The 17898-nt window shown below is 38.2% G+C and overlaps 1 protein-coding gene across 16 annotated transcripts in view; it reads left to right on the top strand.

Annotated features, from left to right (window-relative positions):
- The window catches only part of SOX6 (SRY-box transcription factor 6), a 480950-nt gene that overhangs the window by 298037 nt on the left and 165015 nt on the right, over positions 1 to 17898 (top strand). For all 16 annotated transcript variants that reach the window (XM_039344591.1, XM_039344594.1, XM_039344588.1 and 13 more), the window contains one exon: positions 15987 to 16159. In XM_039344591.1, coding sequence (XP_039200525.1) covers positions 15987 to 16159 — 173 coding nt within the window. The remainder of the gene's footprint in view (positions 1 to 15986; positions 16160 to 17898) is intronic.

Raw genomic sequence — 17898 nt, 5'->3', positions numbered from 1 at the left:
AAAAACTCACTTTCAACAATAAGAGTGAAGACTATATGGTGGTGGAAACACATTCCACAATAAAATAGTGACAGACTACTAGTACAAATGCAGAGTTTATTATATGCATTTACTGTTCACCTAAAAGCAGCAAGTGTTAAGTTCTAGCATGAAAAAAAGGGTAAGAAAGACATTAAAAAAGAACCAATACACTGCTGTGAATTATACCATATTCTATAAGCAAAGGCTATTAGTACTCAGAAATCAATCAATCAATCAGAATAGAGCTGGAAGGTCTTCTAGTCCAGCCCCCTGCTCAAGCAGGGGAACCGATACCATTTCAGACAAGTGACTGTCTAGTCTCTTCTTAAAAACCTCCATTGATGGAGCGCCCACAATTTCTGAAGGCAAGCTGTTCTACTAGTTAATTGTCCTCACTGTTATGAAGCTTCTCCTTAATTCCAGGTTGCTTCTCTCTTTTGTCAGTTTCCAACCATTGTTTCTTGTCTTGGCCTCTGGTACTTTGGGGAATAGTTTGATGCCCTCTTCTTTGTGGCAGACCCTCAAATACTATGATGCCACTCCTGTTTTTTCTTTTCTTTAGACTAACTAAATCCAAGTCCTGCATCCATTCTTCATATGTTTTAGTCTCCAGGCCTTTGATCATTTTAGTTCTCTGAACTTTTTCCAAAGGCTCAACATCTCAACAACAAAGTCATTACCAAAAGCCAACATGGTTTGTCAAAAACAGACAAAACGTATTGCATTCTTTGACCAAGTGACAAAATTAGTGGACCAGAGGAATGCTGTGGATTTAATTTATTTGGACTTCAGTAAGGTATTTAATAAAGTAGACCAAAACTTACTACTTGATAAGATAGAAAAATGTGGATTAGACAACATCACCACCAGATAGATTTGTAGCTGGCTGACGGGCCATACTCAGCATGTGGTCCTCAATCGAAGTGCATCTACATGGAGGGAAGTGTGTATTGGGGTGCCCAGGGCTCTCTTCTGGGCTCAGTGCTCTTCAACATCTTCATCAATGATTTGGATGAGAGGATAGATGGGGAACTCATCAAATTTGCAGATGACACCAAGCTGGCAGGAATAGCCAACACTCCAGAAGATAGGCTTAAGATACAGAAGGATCTTGACAAATTGGGCATTATCTAACAAAATGAAATTCAGTGGTGAAAAAAGTAAGGTTCTACATTTAGGCAAGAAAAACCAAATACACATGTATAGTTTAAGTGGTACCTTGCTCAATAGTAGTAACTGTGAGAGATACCTTGGAGTCCTAGTGGACAATCACTTAAATATGAGCCAGCAGTGTGCTGCAGCTGCCAAAAAAGGCAACACAGTGCTAGCCTAACAGAGAGATAGATTCAAGAAATAGACTGAAGATCATGTGAAGTGTTAATACCACTTTACAATGCCTTGGTAAGACCACACTTGGAATATTGCATCCAGTTTCGGTCACCATGATGTAAAAAAGGTGTTGAGACTCTAGAAAGAGTACAGAGAAGAGCAACAAAGATGATTAGAGGACTAAAGCTAAAGGATATAAGGAACGGTTGTTGGAATTGGGTATGTCTAGTTTAATGAACAGAAGGATGAGGGTGATATGATAGCAGTGTTCCAATATCTCAGAGGCTGCCACAAAGAAGAGGAAGTCAAGCTATTCTCCAAAGCGCCTGAAAGAAGACAAGAAACAACGGATGGAAACTAACCAAAGAGAGAAGCAACCTGCCTCCAGAAGCTGTGAATGCTTCAACACTGGAATTTTTAAAGAATAGACTGGTCAGCCATTTGTCTGAAATGGTATAGGGTTTCCTACCTGAGCAGGAGGTTGGAATAAATGACCTCCAAGGTCCCTTCCAACTTTATTATTATTATTATGGATCATCGCACAGTCAGCCAGATATTCAGACTGGATTTGGCATTTTGCCTACCTATCAAGTCCTTACCCAGGACCTGGGATAGGCAGATGTGGATGTTTGATGGTATTACAGATATCGTCGCAGGATGGAAGCAGTTCCTAGTAAGGCTGCCTTTTGCAATTGACTAATAGTGAATTTGTCAATGCCAATGGAGTTCAAGTGGTGCTCCAGTTGATTTGGGATTGCACCCAAGGCGCCTATGAATATTGGTACTACTCTTGCTTGGTTTTGCCATAGTCTTTCTATTTCTATTTGTAGGTCTTTGTATTTTGTTATCTTCTCCAGTTCTTTCTCTTCTATTCTGCTGTCTCCAGGCACTGCCACGTCCACTATCCAGACTTTTTTGTCTTTCTTATCGACAATTGTTAAGTCTGGGGTGTTATTTTGCAGGTGCTTGTCTGTTTGAATTCTGAAGTCCCAGAGCAGTTTAATTTTATCATTTTCTATGACTTTCTCTATTTTATGATCCCACCATTTTGTGCTTACAGGCAAATGATATTTTTTGCAGATCTTCCAATGCACCATTGTTGCTACTTTGTCATGCCGCTGCTTGTAATCAGTTTGTGCAATCTTCTTGCAACAGCTTACCAAGTGGTCCACTGTTTCTTCAGCTTCTTTGCATAGGCGGCACTTACTGTCTGTGGCTGTCTTCTCAATTTTGACTTTGTATGCATTTGTCCTTAAGGCTTGGTCTTGTGCAGCCAGAATTAGTCCCTCGGTCTCTTTCTTCAATTTTCCTGCTCTTAGCCATTGCCAGGTTTTATTATTATCTGCTTTCCCAGCTATTTTTTTTCATGTATTGGCCATGTAGTGCTTTGTCTTCCCATGCCTCTATTCTTTTCTTCATTTGGTCTTTCTTGTAGGCCAGTTTGGTCTCTCCAGTAGTTAGTAAGCCTTCCTGATATACTAATTTCAGTGCATCTTCATCACTGTCCTTCAGATATTCTTCCAAAGCCATTTTTTCTTCTTCAACCATCTGATGTACTTGTAGCATTCCACGTCCACCTATTTGCCTTGGTAGATAAAGTCTATCAATGTCACTGCGTGGATGAAGGGCATGATTCATTGTCATTATTTTTCTGGTCTGCCTATCCATTGCTTTAAGTTCTGCTTGAGTCCAGTCCACTATTCCAGCTGTGTACCTAATGACTGGGATTGCCCAGGTGTTGATTGCCTTTATGGTATTTCCTCCATTGAGTTTGGATTTTAAGATCTTCTTCACTCTCTTGATGTATTCATCTCTAATCTTTTTCTTGACTTCAGTGTGCTTGATGTTTCAGCTTGAAGGATACCCAAGTATTTGTAGTACTCTTCCTCATCCAGACTCTTAATGTTATTTTCGTGGGGAATCTTGATTCCTTCAGTTTTCATTATTTTTCCTTGTTTGATAGTAAGTGTGGCACATTTGTCCAAGCCAAACTCCATTACAATCTCTTGGCTATATATACGGACAGTGTTGAGCAGCGATTCTATTTCAGATGATGTTTTTCCATACAGCTTCAGATCATCCATGTAAAGGAGATGGGATAGTCTGGCAGATGTTTTTGATGTTTGATAGCCATGTCCTGAGTTATTCAGTATTGTTGACATTACTATTTGACAAAATAGTAATGGTGACAATGAATCTCCTTGAAATATTCCTCTCTTGATATTAACTTCTCCCAGTCTCTCACCATTGATCTGCAACTGTGTCTTCCATTGTGCCATCGATCTTTGCACAATTATTATTATTATTATTATTATTGTTGTTGTTGTTGTTATTATTATTATTATTATTATTATTATTATTATTATTATTATTATTATTATTATTATTATTGATCATTGCACAGTCAGCCAGATGTTCAGACTGGATTTGGCATGGATTATTATTATTATTATTATTAATACGGTGACCAAAATTGGTTGCAGTATTCCAGGTGTGGTCTTACTAGGGTTTTATAAAGCAGTATTAGTACTTCATGTGATCTTGATTTTATGCCTCTGTTTATACAACCCAGGATTGTATTAGCTTTTTTGGCTGCTGCTGCACACTGCTGGCTCATAGTCAAGTGATTGCTCACTAGGACTTCAAGGTCCCTCTCACAGTTACTGTTTTGAGAGTAACTGTAATAGAGTAACTTTTGAAATATCCTTTTCTAAAGAGAAGGATTTCAGGAATGGCCTCCAATCCTCAAGGAACTCTGCTATCTGTCAAGCAGCTGGTAGCAGCATTGTTGCAACCCCAGCAGCAAGTGGATGCACAGGTGATCAATTTGCAGAATGCTGTGAAACAACTAATGGTAATCTCTGGAGCAGAATTTATCCCAACCTGAACAGTGCAATTTGCAGCTCAGCCAATGCTCCTGTGTTCCTATGTGAGCTTGCTGGATATTCACAGCTCAATGTGAAATGCTTATGACAAGCAGGCTGGTGGAATTTCCCACGTATTGCACTGAATAATATTTGCTGAAGGAAGCAGTGGTGAAGTGGGCAATACTGTTCACTGAGAGGACTGCTCCAGTGTTAGACTATCAGGACTTCATATGAAAACTCACTTAGTTGATCCCATATAAAGAATCACTGCTAGCTGATAGATCCAAAAGCTGAAGCAAAGATTAAGATAATATATTTTGGACTTTAAATTACTTCTGTGATGAAAGCTGGAATTGGCCTTGATTGACCAGTTCAGAGAAGGGCTAGCTGAGAACATAAGAAACAAGCTGGTGAAGCAGGGCATCCCTCTACATTCACAGACAATACTCCCCTCCCATACTGGCAAATGGGGAGGACGCGCATGAGGAGGAAGTGGTGTTAGATTTTTGATGAAAAGGGAAGTGGGTTAAATATTTCATACATTGAAAAGGATACCCAGAGTCAGCAGCCATGGGGGGGGGAGGACATGCATGCACCGTATCCCTTTCATGACCAATAGCCTAATAAACCCCATCTTTGACAACTATTAGCCTTGCAGGAATTTGACGTTCATCAAGAAGAACTGGAAAGGATATTCTGTGGAGTGGAGGATATCCCAAGGATAGCAAGAGACCAAGTAGAAGACATGGGAAATGACCCAGATTTTTCAGCATCAGGCATAAAGGCTTTTGGGGTGGGGTGTATCTCAATTACCAGAATCCTTATGTGAACTAGGGTGGTTATTAGCAGAAGAGGAGAGTGACACGACTGCATTTAATTCTCACAACCCACATTTCCCCCTGTAATCTTAGGAGGAAGAATGGATGAGTCTGAAGGAGAGGGTGATGTAATAGTATGTGAGGAAGGCTTTGGGAGACTGGGCAAAGAGATGCTATCAAGGGAACAGTCACATAAGGGACACCATTGCCTGTTACTGGATAGTGAGTGGGGCAAGAAGTTCAGAAGAGACACCTGCTAGTTTCTTGGGCTATAAAGGAGAGGGGGAAAGATTGTGTTTTCATACTTACAAGATTTATAATAAAATAATTTTGATTGACAATAAAGCAATTTTTGTAACTTAAAATAAAACAAGCTCATCTGGTTATGATTCGTAACTGGTTTAAGCCAAGCAGACAATCAGAGAAATGGGACCATTCCAGCAGGTGTCTTAATAAGTTAGCAGATAAGAGAGCCATTTTGATCTGATGATTAAGGCCCTGAGCTAGAAAGCAGGAGACCATACGTTCAAGTCCCACCTTAGTTATGAAAGCCAGCTGGGTCACTTTGGGCCAGTCACTCTGTCTCAACCCAACTTACCTCACAGGGGTGTTGTTGTGGGGAAAATAGGAGGAGGAAGTGTGTGTTGGATGTGTTTGCGGCCTTGAGTTATTTGTAAAAAAAATAATAAAGGGGGATACAAATAAATAAATAGTCAAAGAAGCCATAAATTTGATTGATATTAGGATTGTTGTAATCAGATAGTAGGATAACTGCAGGTAACTTATTTAACTAAGTTAAGTCCAGTGAGACTTTTGCCATAGTCATTGAAATACTGATTGTATTTTTTTTTTTAGATTCCAGAAATAACAAGTTTAAAATAGGTATAGTTCATTACAAGTAACCTTTGACATATGTCCACAATTGGGACCGGAAGTTTGGTCACTAAGTGATGTAATTGTTAAGTAAGTCATCATATCAGCAGTCTTGTCACATTGATGGGGTCTCTAGTTTCCATTTGTATAAAGGAGAATTATGTTGGCCAAAAGCAGATGCAGTTGCTGAAATGGCAGTGAAGACATTTAAGAAAACTTTATGGATGTTTTAGATATTCAAAGCCTTTGAAAAGTAATATACCCACAACTCTATGCACCAAATATTATCCAATATTGAATCTGCCAGACCCCAGGCTATGGACTGAATGATATAAAGTGAAGATTGAAAAATATTCCTGTGGCACACAAAAAAAAATCTAGACTGCATATCCACCCTAGGTAATCCTTTCTAAATTGGTTTTTATTGCTGTTGTTGAGTTGGTGTTGACTCCTGGCAATTGCCTGGACAAGTCCCTGCAGTTTTTTTGGCATTTCAGGCATGGTCTACCATTGCCTCCTTCCTAGGACTGAGAAACAGCAACTAGCCCAAGGCCACCCAACTGGCTTTCTGCCTAAAGTAGGACTAGAACTCATAGTTTCCTAATTTCTAGCTTGTTCACAAATTCTAATACATTCTCTCTCTCTCTCTCTCTCTCTCTCTCTCTCTCTCTCTCTCTCTCTCTCTCTCTCGCTCTCTCTCTAATGTTAGCAATGAATATTCTTCTATTTTATGTCTTTCAGTGTATCTATGTGTCTTGCAAGGTGATTGCAGTTTTTTTTAACTGCTCAGTATCATACAATTGCAGTAATGGAGGGCCAGCAATTATTTGCATGTTTCTTCCTCTGAGGAAGCTTTAGAAGAACCCAGAGTGCAGCCAGATATCTTTTCATTACTTGATAAGGGTCCATTCCACTATCTGCAGATCCAACTCAGGCTTCAACTGATTGTTACCTAAAACACCAGCCTTCTGACTCCACCCTCCCAGAATTTTAACCATCTCCAGATGTGATGAGAGTAGAGTTTCCTAATCGCAGCCAACATCTTCACAGAGCCTCTTGTGGGAGACGTTGTGGTGTGTACACCTTCAAATCAATCTTGATTCTTGACACCTTTATGGACAGGTCCATGAAGTTTTCTGGATGGCATTTTGTGGGAAGTGTTTTTCCATTGCCTTATTGCTAAGGTTCAAAGCAGTGACAGGTCCAAAAGCAACCAGATAGCTTTGTGCCTAAAACAGGACTAGATCTCACTGTAAGGTCCTGTCTCAGCTACTGTCTCAGGAAAGCACAGCTCTTGAAACAGGCATCACTTCAAAAGGAACTTTTACTGAGAGAAAGTGATTGCAGAGAAGTAAGGCAGAACCTGAAGTTTCTGCGCAAAAGCGTTAAGCTAAAAGTCCCATCTCTCCAGCCCCACCCCAATGCCCCAGTCCATCAGGAGCCAATCTGCAGGCATGAAGATGTTGTGAGAACTTTGAGCTGAAAAGGTGATCACTAACCTCTGGCGCCTCATCCTTGTTAGCCGGCAGGAGCCTGGAAGGTTTTTTTTCCCCCTCCCTAATTCCCATGAAGATACATTAAAGCAAAAGTAGAAACAATGTAGGGACATCCTCAGTCCACAATAGTGCATACTCCCTCTCCCTTTTGAAATAACATTCTGATAGGGATTTGACACTCACAGTCTCCTGGTTTCTAGCCAAATGTCTTTAATTACTTGAGCAAATTGGTTCTAGAAGGTCTTCAAGGTTTTAGGAGGGAAAATTTGGCATTCTCTTTTTACACCATTACAACCAACTATCCAGCGGATAACAATTTTTTGCCCAGTTGAAGGTTACAAACAGATACAAGATTTTTAGGTGTATATAGATAACCAACAACTTGAATCACACCTGGAAGCTGCTGGAAATTACTGCAGTTTATGGAAGAGCAGTTTGCATGTATTATATAGTGAAATGTCAAAACCCAACAAACTACATTCTGGACCAGATGTAGCTTCCAAATGCTATTCAAGAGGAGCCCCATTACAGTAATCCAAACAAGAGGAAACTAAGATGTGGGTCTATTGCATATCCAGTTCTTTGCAATGAGTTATCAGGTATTATCAGGTTGCAAAATAAGAGCCTGTGGCTTGCCAGTGTTTTTTCTTTTTAGTGTAGTCTCCTTTTTGTTCAGAAAAAAGGCCAACCTACAATTGAAAAGAGTCAAAAGACAATAGCAATTAGACACATGTAAATAATGATTATGAAATAATGAACAAAACAAGCAATGATAATCATTTGTAATTCCTTCCTCCCAATTTTCTTTTCTGACTTGGAATCTGGAAATGGTTTAAATTAGCTTATTTCTTTGATTTCGGTGGAGTCTGTGCATTCAGTGAATGAGTCACTATAGACCAGTGGTGGTGAACCTATGGCACGCGTGCCAGAGGCAGCACTCAGAGCCATTTCCCCAGCCCCACGTCCACCCGTGGCCCCCTCCTTACCAGCAACCTCCCAGAGAGTCGCCCCCGGGTACGGCCCATGCAAAGCAGCACAGCCAAGGCCATGGAAGCCAGGTAGCAGGGACAAGACTCTGCCCTTGTGCCCCATTGTGAGCAGATGATGCTGTGGGGTGCGGGCAAAGGGTGTGGCCGCCATGGCACTGCTGGGTGATCTGTGGTGGGCCGTGGAGGCAGTGGGCGGTCCTGCGAGTGGGTTGGGCGGGGGCAGGGGCAGTTTTGGGGCACTTGGTCTCTAAAAGGTTCGCCATCAGTGCTGTAGACTAAAGCATGTTTGCAAATTATGCTATGAACAACTGCAGTATGTAGATTATTTTTATTGACAAAGAACTACACTAAGTAGAATATGAAAGTATCAACAGTTGCTAACCAATCATGAAATAAAGGTACCCCCATTGTCCAGCTGACAGGCTTTGTCTTTCTCTTGTAACTGAAAAAGTCACTGAGAACTTAGTCATATTGGTTTAGCTGTTTTAACTGAAGACTGATAAGATAATAGAAGTCTTTTGTTGTTGAAGGCTGAAGTCTTTATCTTTATGATACATTTGGGGGTTCTTCAGAGTGGAAAGCTTTTAAAACTGCTGTTGAAGTTAAAACTTAAATTAGATCCCTGGGTATAGAAGAAGGAGGCTTTAAGGACAAGCAAACACCACAAAGTGACTTTTATCTCAGAAGTTCTTTTATTCAATTGTTACATTCTCTTTTCTAGACCCCTTTTAGTTTATTTTTGTTTTCTTTGTTGTCCTGTTTTCCTGGCATTTGAAAAGTGACCTAATAAAACAGGGTAAATGTTAAATGGCTGTCCATAGTCTGTGAAGTAAAATATCACCATCTATCTGATGTTTGCTGCATTCTCTTGTATAAGAGTTTAATAAAGTTGTTTCTTGGGGCATCTAAAATCAAATACTCTTTCTTTTATATTGAGCATTCTATTTCAGTTTTTGGATACAAATACACATGCACACACATATCAGCTGTAAGGACAATTAATTTTTATTTTAATATTGATAATACAAATATGTTATTTCATTAAATAATAATTTGCAAAAGTAGCGATCTACCTTTGATTATTTTTAATGTGCCAATAATGAGATGTACTTATCTAACATTATCCTAATCTTTTTTCAAATTCAAATAAGAGATTTTTATTTGATATTGAAAAAAAATGAAAGGCTATATAGATTTTAAGTTTCATTTTAAAATAACAATTAAATGTCCTATTTAAAACAGCATTGAATTGGTTCAACTTTGTCATCTAGGGAAAATATGAAAGGCTATTTGTAATAACAGTTGTACAATAGAATACACAATAGCTTTTTGATTCTCTAAACTTGTATCAGTGAAGTAGCTACACTAATTTTACATATCTCATGCTTCCTCCTACCCCTTTATTCTTTATTATTTTCAGTGAATTATGGGTGTCAACTCTTTTTCACTATGACTTGCTTTTTATATGGAAAATCCTAGGGTAAGAACTCCCCAGTTTAAGAATAACCCCTAGTTAAAACTGGAGTTCATTTTAGCAAACTTCAAATTAAATACATAATAATTCAAATTAAATACACAACAGTTCATTATACAATCCTACATTTACAATATTATACAGTAATACTGTTCTAGCTTACATAGAAATTTGACTTAAAGAGAGACACTAGGAAAAGAACCTGTTTTTAAATTGGGGACTACTGCACCTGTATATAGTATAATATGCAACGTTATTGAAATCAGCTTTTATTTATCTTTAACTTTTAATTTTATACTAATCTTTCAGACATCTGTTTAACAAAACATTTTAGATTCAGGTACCTGTCCCTGAGTTTGAGTCTGAATGATTCTTTGGTTTTTCATTCTATTGTGATGGGAACATATCTCTTTTTAAACAAATTTATAACATACTTCTGAATCTACCTGTTCTTCCTCTGCATAACCCATGTCTACTCACAATTGGTGTGGAGGAATAGCTTTGGGCAGGTCGAAGATTAATGTGAAGAAAGAGGAAGTTCCATTAAGCATACAGATTTATTCCTGTGGCTTTATTTTGCATCTTGTAATGGATCTTCTAGCTAAAGTGCTAAAATGCTCTTTATTCAGTTTTTAAAAAGAACTTGTCTCATTAGCAGTGGAAACTGTAGGGACAAAGAGGCAAATGTCCTGCTTATATACCTTCTTGCTTAAATAAATATTTTACTTTCAGTTTGTTGATTTATATACAGTTTCCAAAGCAATGGAAATATACAGCAATAATAAACCAAAGAGCTAGTGTAAGGATCTTATTTTTTTAAAAAGAATCATTATATGATGACAGCAGTTAATGTACTACTGTTGGTTTCTTAGAGGCAAGTGTCATCTTTAGAATAAAATAAAAGGTTTCTGCACATGATATTGATTTTCCCAGTGAGACATAAAAGTTTTGAATATACTGGTAAAGGAATCAATGGATCAAATTCAGTAAATTTGAAGTTGCTAGGATAAAAGGTCTCTTGAAAAAAAATATGTCAGATTTAAAGGTCCTTCTTAACTGAAGACCATTTTGCAATAGAGCCAAAGGTTAATAAAATCAGTAGTGAATGTGGCAATTTTACAGATAAGCTATTCACAACAAATGTAGTTACTTGAATAAAAAGCTAATTCAGTCCTAAAATGCCACATGCAGGAGCTGTGAATAGCTGCTTTTAGGTGCTTTCGGGAGGAGAATAAAATACAGAATTACAGCCCTCTTCTTTCCCAGCGTCCCTGGCTGCCTGTAAATTGCTCTGAATGGGACTGTGGGCTGACAGGCTCTATTAAGACAAACTGTCTTTCTCATCGGAGAGATAAAATAAATCAGGTGTTTAGTCAAATTAAAATACTTCAGCTGGAGCAGGCCCTGGGGAGCACTGATCCACCTGACAAATCTGAGAGAAACTCAAGACAGATGTGATCTGGGGATAAGGAAGAGCCCATTGGAAATCTGGAGGTGGGGGGCAGGGTGGCCTGGTTCTCCCTATAACTTCAGAGTCAGCAAACAGATCCAGTTTAAAGTCAGAAAAAGGTGCATGTGTCATGGGTAATATATTATGGAAGCCAGTATCTTTATTTGATGAGAGCCATGATAAGGATCTTTTTCACTTCACAGCACGTTTGGCCTGCAGATTCTTCATTATTTAAAAATAGATAAACAGAGATGTTCCTTTCAACTTAGCAGAAAAGCTTATTTATTGATAATTTATTAAGAGTATCATAGTAGGTGAGTAGCAAAGACATGATGATGTGTATGGTTAAACAATAAAAAAACCCAAACATAGCAGCTAATTTCTTTGTTTTTTATTTGCATATTGTACCACTGCATATAGATTAGTGGGAATGGTGGCTAGGGAGTTAATTAATTATTGCCATCCCTCCTCCCTTTCCTGTTTTCTCACTTCAGTAGGAAAATATATGGAAGCCTGAGAAACCTGTATCAGTTTTCCTAAAGCCTTTTGGCTTCATATATGAACAAGGAAAGGAGGGTTAGATTACAGCTGGCTTTGCAGTAGCAACTCTGTACAAGTGCCCTTGATGAATACAGTACAAGTACAATTGTACAGCAGACAAAGTCAACTTTAATCCATGAATGTTATAAATTGTTTTCTAATATTTCATATTCCTACTGGGATACCTATGGTATTTCTGAGTTGACCACAGTAACTCTTGAGATTGAGGCTTTAAGACAAAGCAAGAAAGGAGACTCTTAAGATTACTTTCAAACATAGATGGAAACCTGATTTGTAGCTTTGGTGTCCGATGTTCAACTATCTTGCTATAGATGAAAGTACAATTTGTCCCAGTGGAACAAAGTTTACATTGTGCTGCAGCTAAAATTGACTACTTCCAATCAACATTATCTCAATGTACAGACTGAAATGTTGTCAGGTGGGCTGTACAATATCCTGGCCTTATAACGTGCTGCATAACTAGTGCAAATTGAAATTATATTTAAATTATTTCTTTGTGTGTCCATGTGAGTTTAAATATACCTCTCCCATCCCTTAATCCATAGTGCTGCCACCAATTTGCATTCCATGAACATCTTAATGGTTTCATCTAGGATGGTATTAAAGCAATTAATATTATACCCATTATAAAATAATTAGTGATGCAAAAGACTTAACCTGGGATTTGGACATGCAAAGCCTAACTTCTACTTGAGGCATAGTGTATTTTTAGCTAATATAAATGATTTGAAGATCTGGATGTCTTCTGATTGTTTATAGTGTTTCTGTTTTTCATTATTTAATAGGATGCATAGATAAAAGCCATCCTATATGCTTAATACTTTTATAAAGTAAGTTGAACAATTGTTTGCTCTAACCATTTAATGAGCTCACTGGCTGAGCTATGTTAATACCTTGCACCCATATTAAAGACCACAATAAGCTATAATACATTGCATCCTTGGAATGAATTGAATTCTACTAATTCAGACATTCAGTAGACACTCAGGAGGCATTCAAAAAATAGTGAATGACTCAGTTTTAGTATCCTATTAATAGAACGAACACATTTATTAGAGAATGAAAGATAATGAAATACTGGAGCAGACTAAAATGTTAGCTGTTAACATTATCCCGTTAGTTACTATTCAATCTTTACATTTTCTTTTGGGGGAAATTTTGTGGATTGGATATTTTATCCCTGATGTCTAAAACTAGATTTAAAATTGATCATGAATACTCTTTTTTTCTTAAGGGTTGATCCAAATGCATTTCTTTAAAAACATTGATTGCATATAGCATATTTTCTAACTATACAATGTGGAAAGGTGAAATACCGTATTTTCCGGCGTATAAGATGACTTTCTAACCATGCAAATCTTCTCCAAAGTCGGGGGTTGTCTTATACGCCCAGTCGTCTTATACGCCGGAAAATACGGTATGTGTGAAAGTACAGTTCTGCTTCTCTGGTTCAAAGGATGAGACTTTCTATAGGAGATATATTAGCTGGCTTTGATTTTTTCCAGTTGCAATTGCTAATCCTTTCCTTTCCGTGCACTTATTTTGTTCTAGATTACAGAAAATAAAAAAGTTTATGAAACCAAGTTGTTCAGCTACTGATGTTGTATAAATATTTTAGTTGGTATAAAATAATTTTAAAAAATCCTGATTTCAAGATTAAATTTGACAGTATGAGAATATAGCTCAAAACCCAATTAAAAAATCACAATGGACTTATCTGAAACTTCACTCCTTATTGGTACCATAGTGGGCACTGTTCTCCTCCTCAAGGGTTGTTTTATTTATTTATTTATTTATTGTATCTCGGTCTACCCAAAAGTTCTGAAATGATTATCCCCTATCCAACTACTAACTAGGATTGAATCTACTTAGTTTTTGCTGCTTCTCATGGGGGCCAAAACTGAATGAAAAGCTGACAGACTTTGGGCTATCATAACAACATACCAATGTAAGCTAAACTACCAGAATCATTGGAAAATTACTACTGTACAGATTTCTTTGTATGTTTTGCCAGCATAATTAGCTTCATATATATCTTTTCTCGTACTTAGTGCTTCACAGATTCTTGTAGGGTATTTTCAATATATCCAGGGAAATTTACATAAAAGTGGTTTTCTGAAAGCTACAACAAAAGAGTCCATAATCTGATAATTCTGGTATTAAATCACAGTTTAACAAATAAACTATTATAATCCTAGACATTAACAGTGGTTAATGCAAATAATTTGTAGCTGATATACTGGTGTAGGTTTTCATCATTATAGCTCAGAGGTCTTCAAACTTGGCCCTTTTATGACTTGTGGACTTCAACTCCCAGAATTCCTCAGCCAGCATGCCTGGCTGAGGAATTCTGGGAGTTGAAGTCCACAAGTCATAAAAGGGCCAAGTTTGAAGACCTCTGTTATAGCTGAATGGCCTAAATGGCCTGGGCTGAATGGCCACGGCCTAATTTTCTTTTCTGCTGACATCGAACAAAATCTAGACCATGGCCATTCAGGCTGAAAGCTTATCAGTGCTTCAGTTGTCTGCTAATTTTAATTATTCTCATTATAATTGTGTTATATGTAGTTCCCTTTGAAGAGGTATATGTTTAAGGAATGTACAGGTAGTCCTCAGTTGATGTCCACAAGTGGATCAGAATTTCCATTGCTAAGCAAGGCAGTTATTAAGTGAGTCAATCCCTGATATTACAACCTTTATTTGCCACAGTTGTTAAGTGAATCAGCGCAGTTGTTAATTAAATCACATCATTAAGCACATTGGGTGACTTTCATTGACTTTGCTTGTCAGAAATCATCTGGGAAGGTGGCAGATGGCAATCACATGACCTGGCATGCTCTTGTAAGTACATGCTGGTTGTCAAGTGCCCCAGAATCAGTCACTTAACCAGGGTTATGCTATGAGGCTTGTAAGTGCGAGGACCGGTTGTAAGTTGCCTTTTTTCAGTGTTGTTGTAACTTTCAGTGATTTGTAAATTGATGACTATGCGTATAAACTAGGTTCAGTTTAGCTCATTGGCTTCAATCTTAATGAACGTAGGTGGAAACGCACCTGCTAAGATACACTTGCTCGGGGTGAGTGTGAGAAGGCACAGGAAGGACGCAGTAGGGGTTCCTCCCTCTTTTCCTTCCTTCTCTCCTCTTTTTCTTCTTCTCTTCTTCCCTTCTTCCTTCCTTCCTCCCCATCTCCTTCAGCCCTCCCTCCCTCCCTCTCCTCTCTCTCTTCTTCCTTCCTTCCTTCCTTCCTTCCTTCCTTCCTTCCTTCCTCCCTCCCTCCCTCCCTCCCTCCCTCCCTCCCTCCTTCTAAAAATCCATAGCTTCAAGAGCTGGTTGGACTTTTTGTTGGCAATTTTTACTCCAGTGTTGAAGATGTTAATGCTCCCTAAAAGACTGAGCTGTTTGATTCATGACACCTCCAATGTCTTTATTAATATTCTTGAGATATCTGCAGTGTCCCTGTTGTGCTTCAGCATCTCAGGGTTGTTTGTAGCATACAGAACAACAGAGTTGGAAGGGACCTTGAAGGTCTTCTAATCCAACCCTCTGCTCAGGCAGGAAACCCTCTACCATTTCACACAAGGGGCTGTCCAGTCTCTTCTTAAAATCCTCCATTTTTGGAGCACCCACAACTTCAGGAGGTTTCTTAGTAGTAAAAAGGGAATGCCATGACCTATCAATATATTCATTTCTTGTGAATGCTGGAAATCTTTAAGAAAGTAGTCCAGATTTTTGTTATTGCTGTTAGTGAACAGGATTTAGGGTTGTTTTACATTTTGTTTATTTAAAAGTATTTAATTGGGTGGGGATGACATTGTATTAATGTTTTTTTTAACACGATAATTCATCAAAGAACCATTATACTTGAATGGAAGGGAGCAATGAAGTGCTATTGCAAATTACCTAATTAATTTTACCTCTTGTCAGAAGGGAGAAATTATCTGTTTTCTCTTACCAGATGATAGTGAAAGATCCCTACCTGTGAAAAATGCAATAGCAGAATATATGTTCTAATAAAATATTTATGTTGCCTTCCGTAGGATAGAAATAGTTTTACCCTCTGCTTGTTTATTTGTCTGTTGTTTATGCCCTGTCTTTTGTTTCTCCTTTAGGTACACCTGAAAGCTTAGCAGAAAAAGAACGACAGCTCTCGGCCATGATTACCCAGCTCATCAGCTTACGGGAGCAGCTTCTGGCAGCCCATGACGAGCAGAAAAAGCTGGCAGCATCACAAATTGAAAAACAGCGGCAGCAAATGGATCTTGCTCGCCAACAGCAAGAACAGGTAAGTGACAAAATGCCAACATCTAAGAACATCAGGGGAAAAAACTTACTAGAACTTATCTTGCACTCAGTCCTGATTTGAGGGAGGGAGGGAGGGAGGGAGGGAGAGAGAGAGAGAGAGAGAGAGAGAGAGAGAGAGAGAGAGAGAGAGAGAGATGGGCCTTGTGTATATGTTAGTGCCCGGGTGTCAAATTCGCCACATCATGTGACGTGTCAAGATGTATTCACATTGCTGGAGCTGGGGTGGGCACAGCCTCTGCATGATGCAACCGGCCCACGGACCGGCAGTTTGACACCCCTGTGTTAGTGTATTAAATGTTTTGGCAATATATAATTAGATTCACATTCTAATATACCTAATAGTTCAAGTCCTATTCAAGGACCTAAGAATGAGTAAAGTAGCATCTAAGAATATAGAAATGTTCCAAGCAGAGTGTTTTTTGTGAAATTAAGGTGTTCAGGTTCAATAAATTCAATATTCATTTTGTAAAATAACTTAGGGTATTCAAGTTCAATAAATTCAGTATTACCAGATATCAAGGAAGTTCTTTGCATATTGCTCCAAAGGTTCAAATTATGATTGTTATAATAACGGATTTCATTTTCCATAAACGTTCAACTTTGATCTGCAAATCCCAATACTTTGTAATTTTTCCAATTGTTTTTCTCAGTCTGGGATCACTTGGAATAGCAAAATCACAAATGAAGTCAAAAATACATGTCCCAGAATAATGCTACAGATTCTAATCTGGGTCAGTCACTTGGGACTAGAGATTTAGTTTTCTCAGCTTTCGGACTTATGCTGGAGGCCACCCTCAGGGAACCTCTCTCTACCAGAATGTGTTGGTAGAGAGATGTTCCCTGAGGATGGGCCTCCGCTTGAGTCCAAAAACTCGGAAGACTAAACCCCTGGTCCTGCTGACTAGCCCAGATTGGATCCTGCAGACTTTCTTCTTTTCAATAACTGTAATATCAGGCATGTTATTAACAAGGTGCCTCTTTGTTTGGATCTTAATGTCCCATAAGATTTTAAGCCCTCATTTTCCAAATTTTCTCAACTTGATGGTTCCAGTGGTTTTTACTACATTCAGATCCAAACCTCTGGCAGTTTCCAAAGAATAATTCTGGCAAATCAATCATGATGCAGTTTGTGGCCCATTTGTGAAATTTTGCTGCAGCCACTGATCCAATGGTCAATCGTTTCATCCTTTTCACTACAAAGGCAACATTTGCTATTGCTTGTTGCATGTTGGATTTTCGCCTTCATATGATTAACTGGCAAAGTGTGTTCTTGAGCTGCTAAAATAGAGCCTTCAGGTTTTTTTTTTCTTAACACTTCTGATGTTGACCAACTCCATATAGGTTTTGTATTGTTATTATTTAGAGTCTTATTAGCCACCCTTTGCAAATCATGGAAATTTACCAGACTCTCCCACAGATGTTATTAATATGGATTATGCTGCTTTAATACACACACACACACACACACACACGTTTTAAAATACAAATTATAATCACCCATGAAAGAATGTCTTGTTGAACCTAATAGGAGTGATGGTTAATAGTTTATTTAGAATTACATTTTTCCCTTTCCTAAGAGTTGAGTAAATGGTCCCACAGACTTTCATTAATTTGTGTCTGGTAGAAGTAGATTACTCCTCTAGATTCCAATATTTCTGAAATTTTTTTTACCATGCTATAAACTGTGTTTCCTACTAGTTCATAAGATAATTATTAAAT

Source organism: Crotalus tigris, unplaced genomic scaffold, assembly GCF_016545835.1.
Source record: "Crotalus tigris isolate CLP2741 ecotype Arizona unplaced genomic scaffold, ASM1654583v1 scf7180000017933.3771270, whole genome shotgun sequence".
In the NCBI taxonomy this organism is placed as follows: domain Eukaryota; kingdom Metazoa; phylum Chordata; class Lepidosauria; order Squamata; family Viperidae; genus Crotalus; species Crotalus tigris.
Note: the sequence above shows the minus strand (reverse complement) of the source record. Positions and strands in the feature narration are given on the sequence as shown.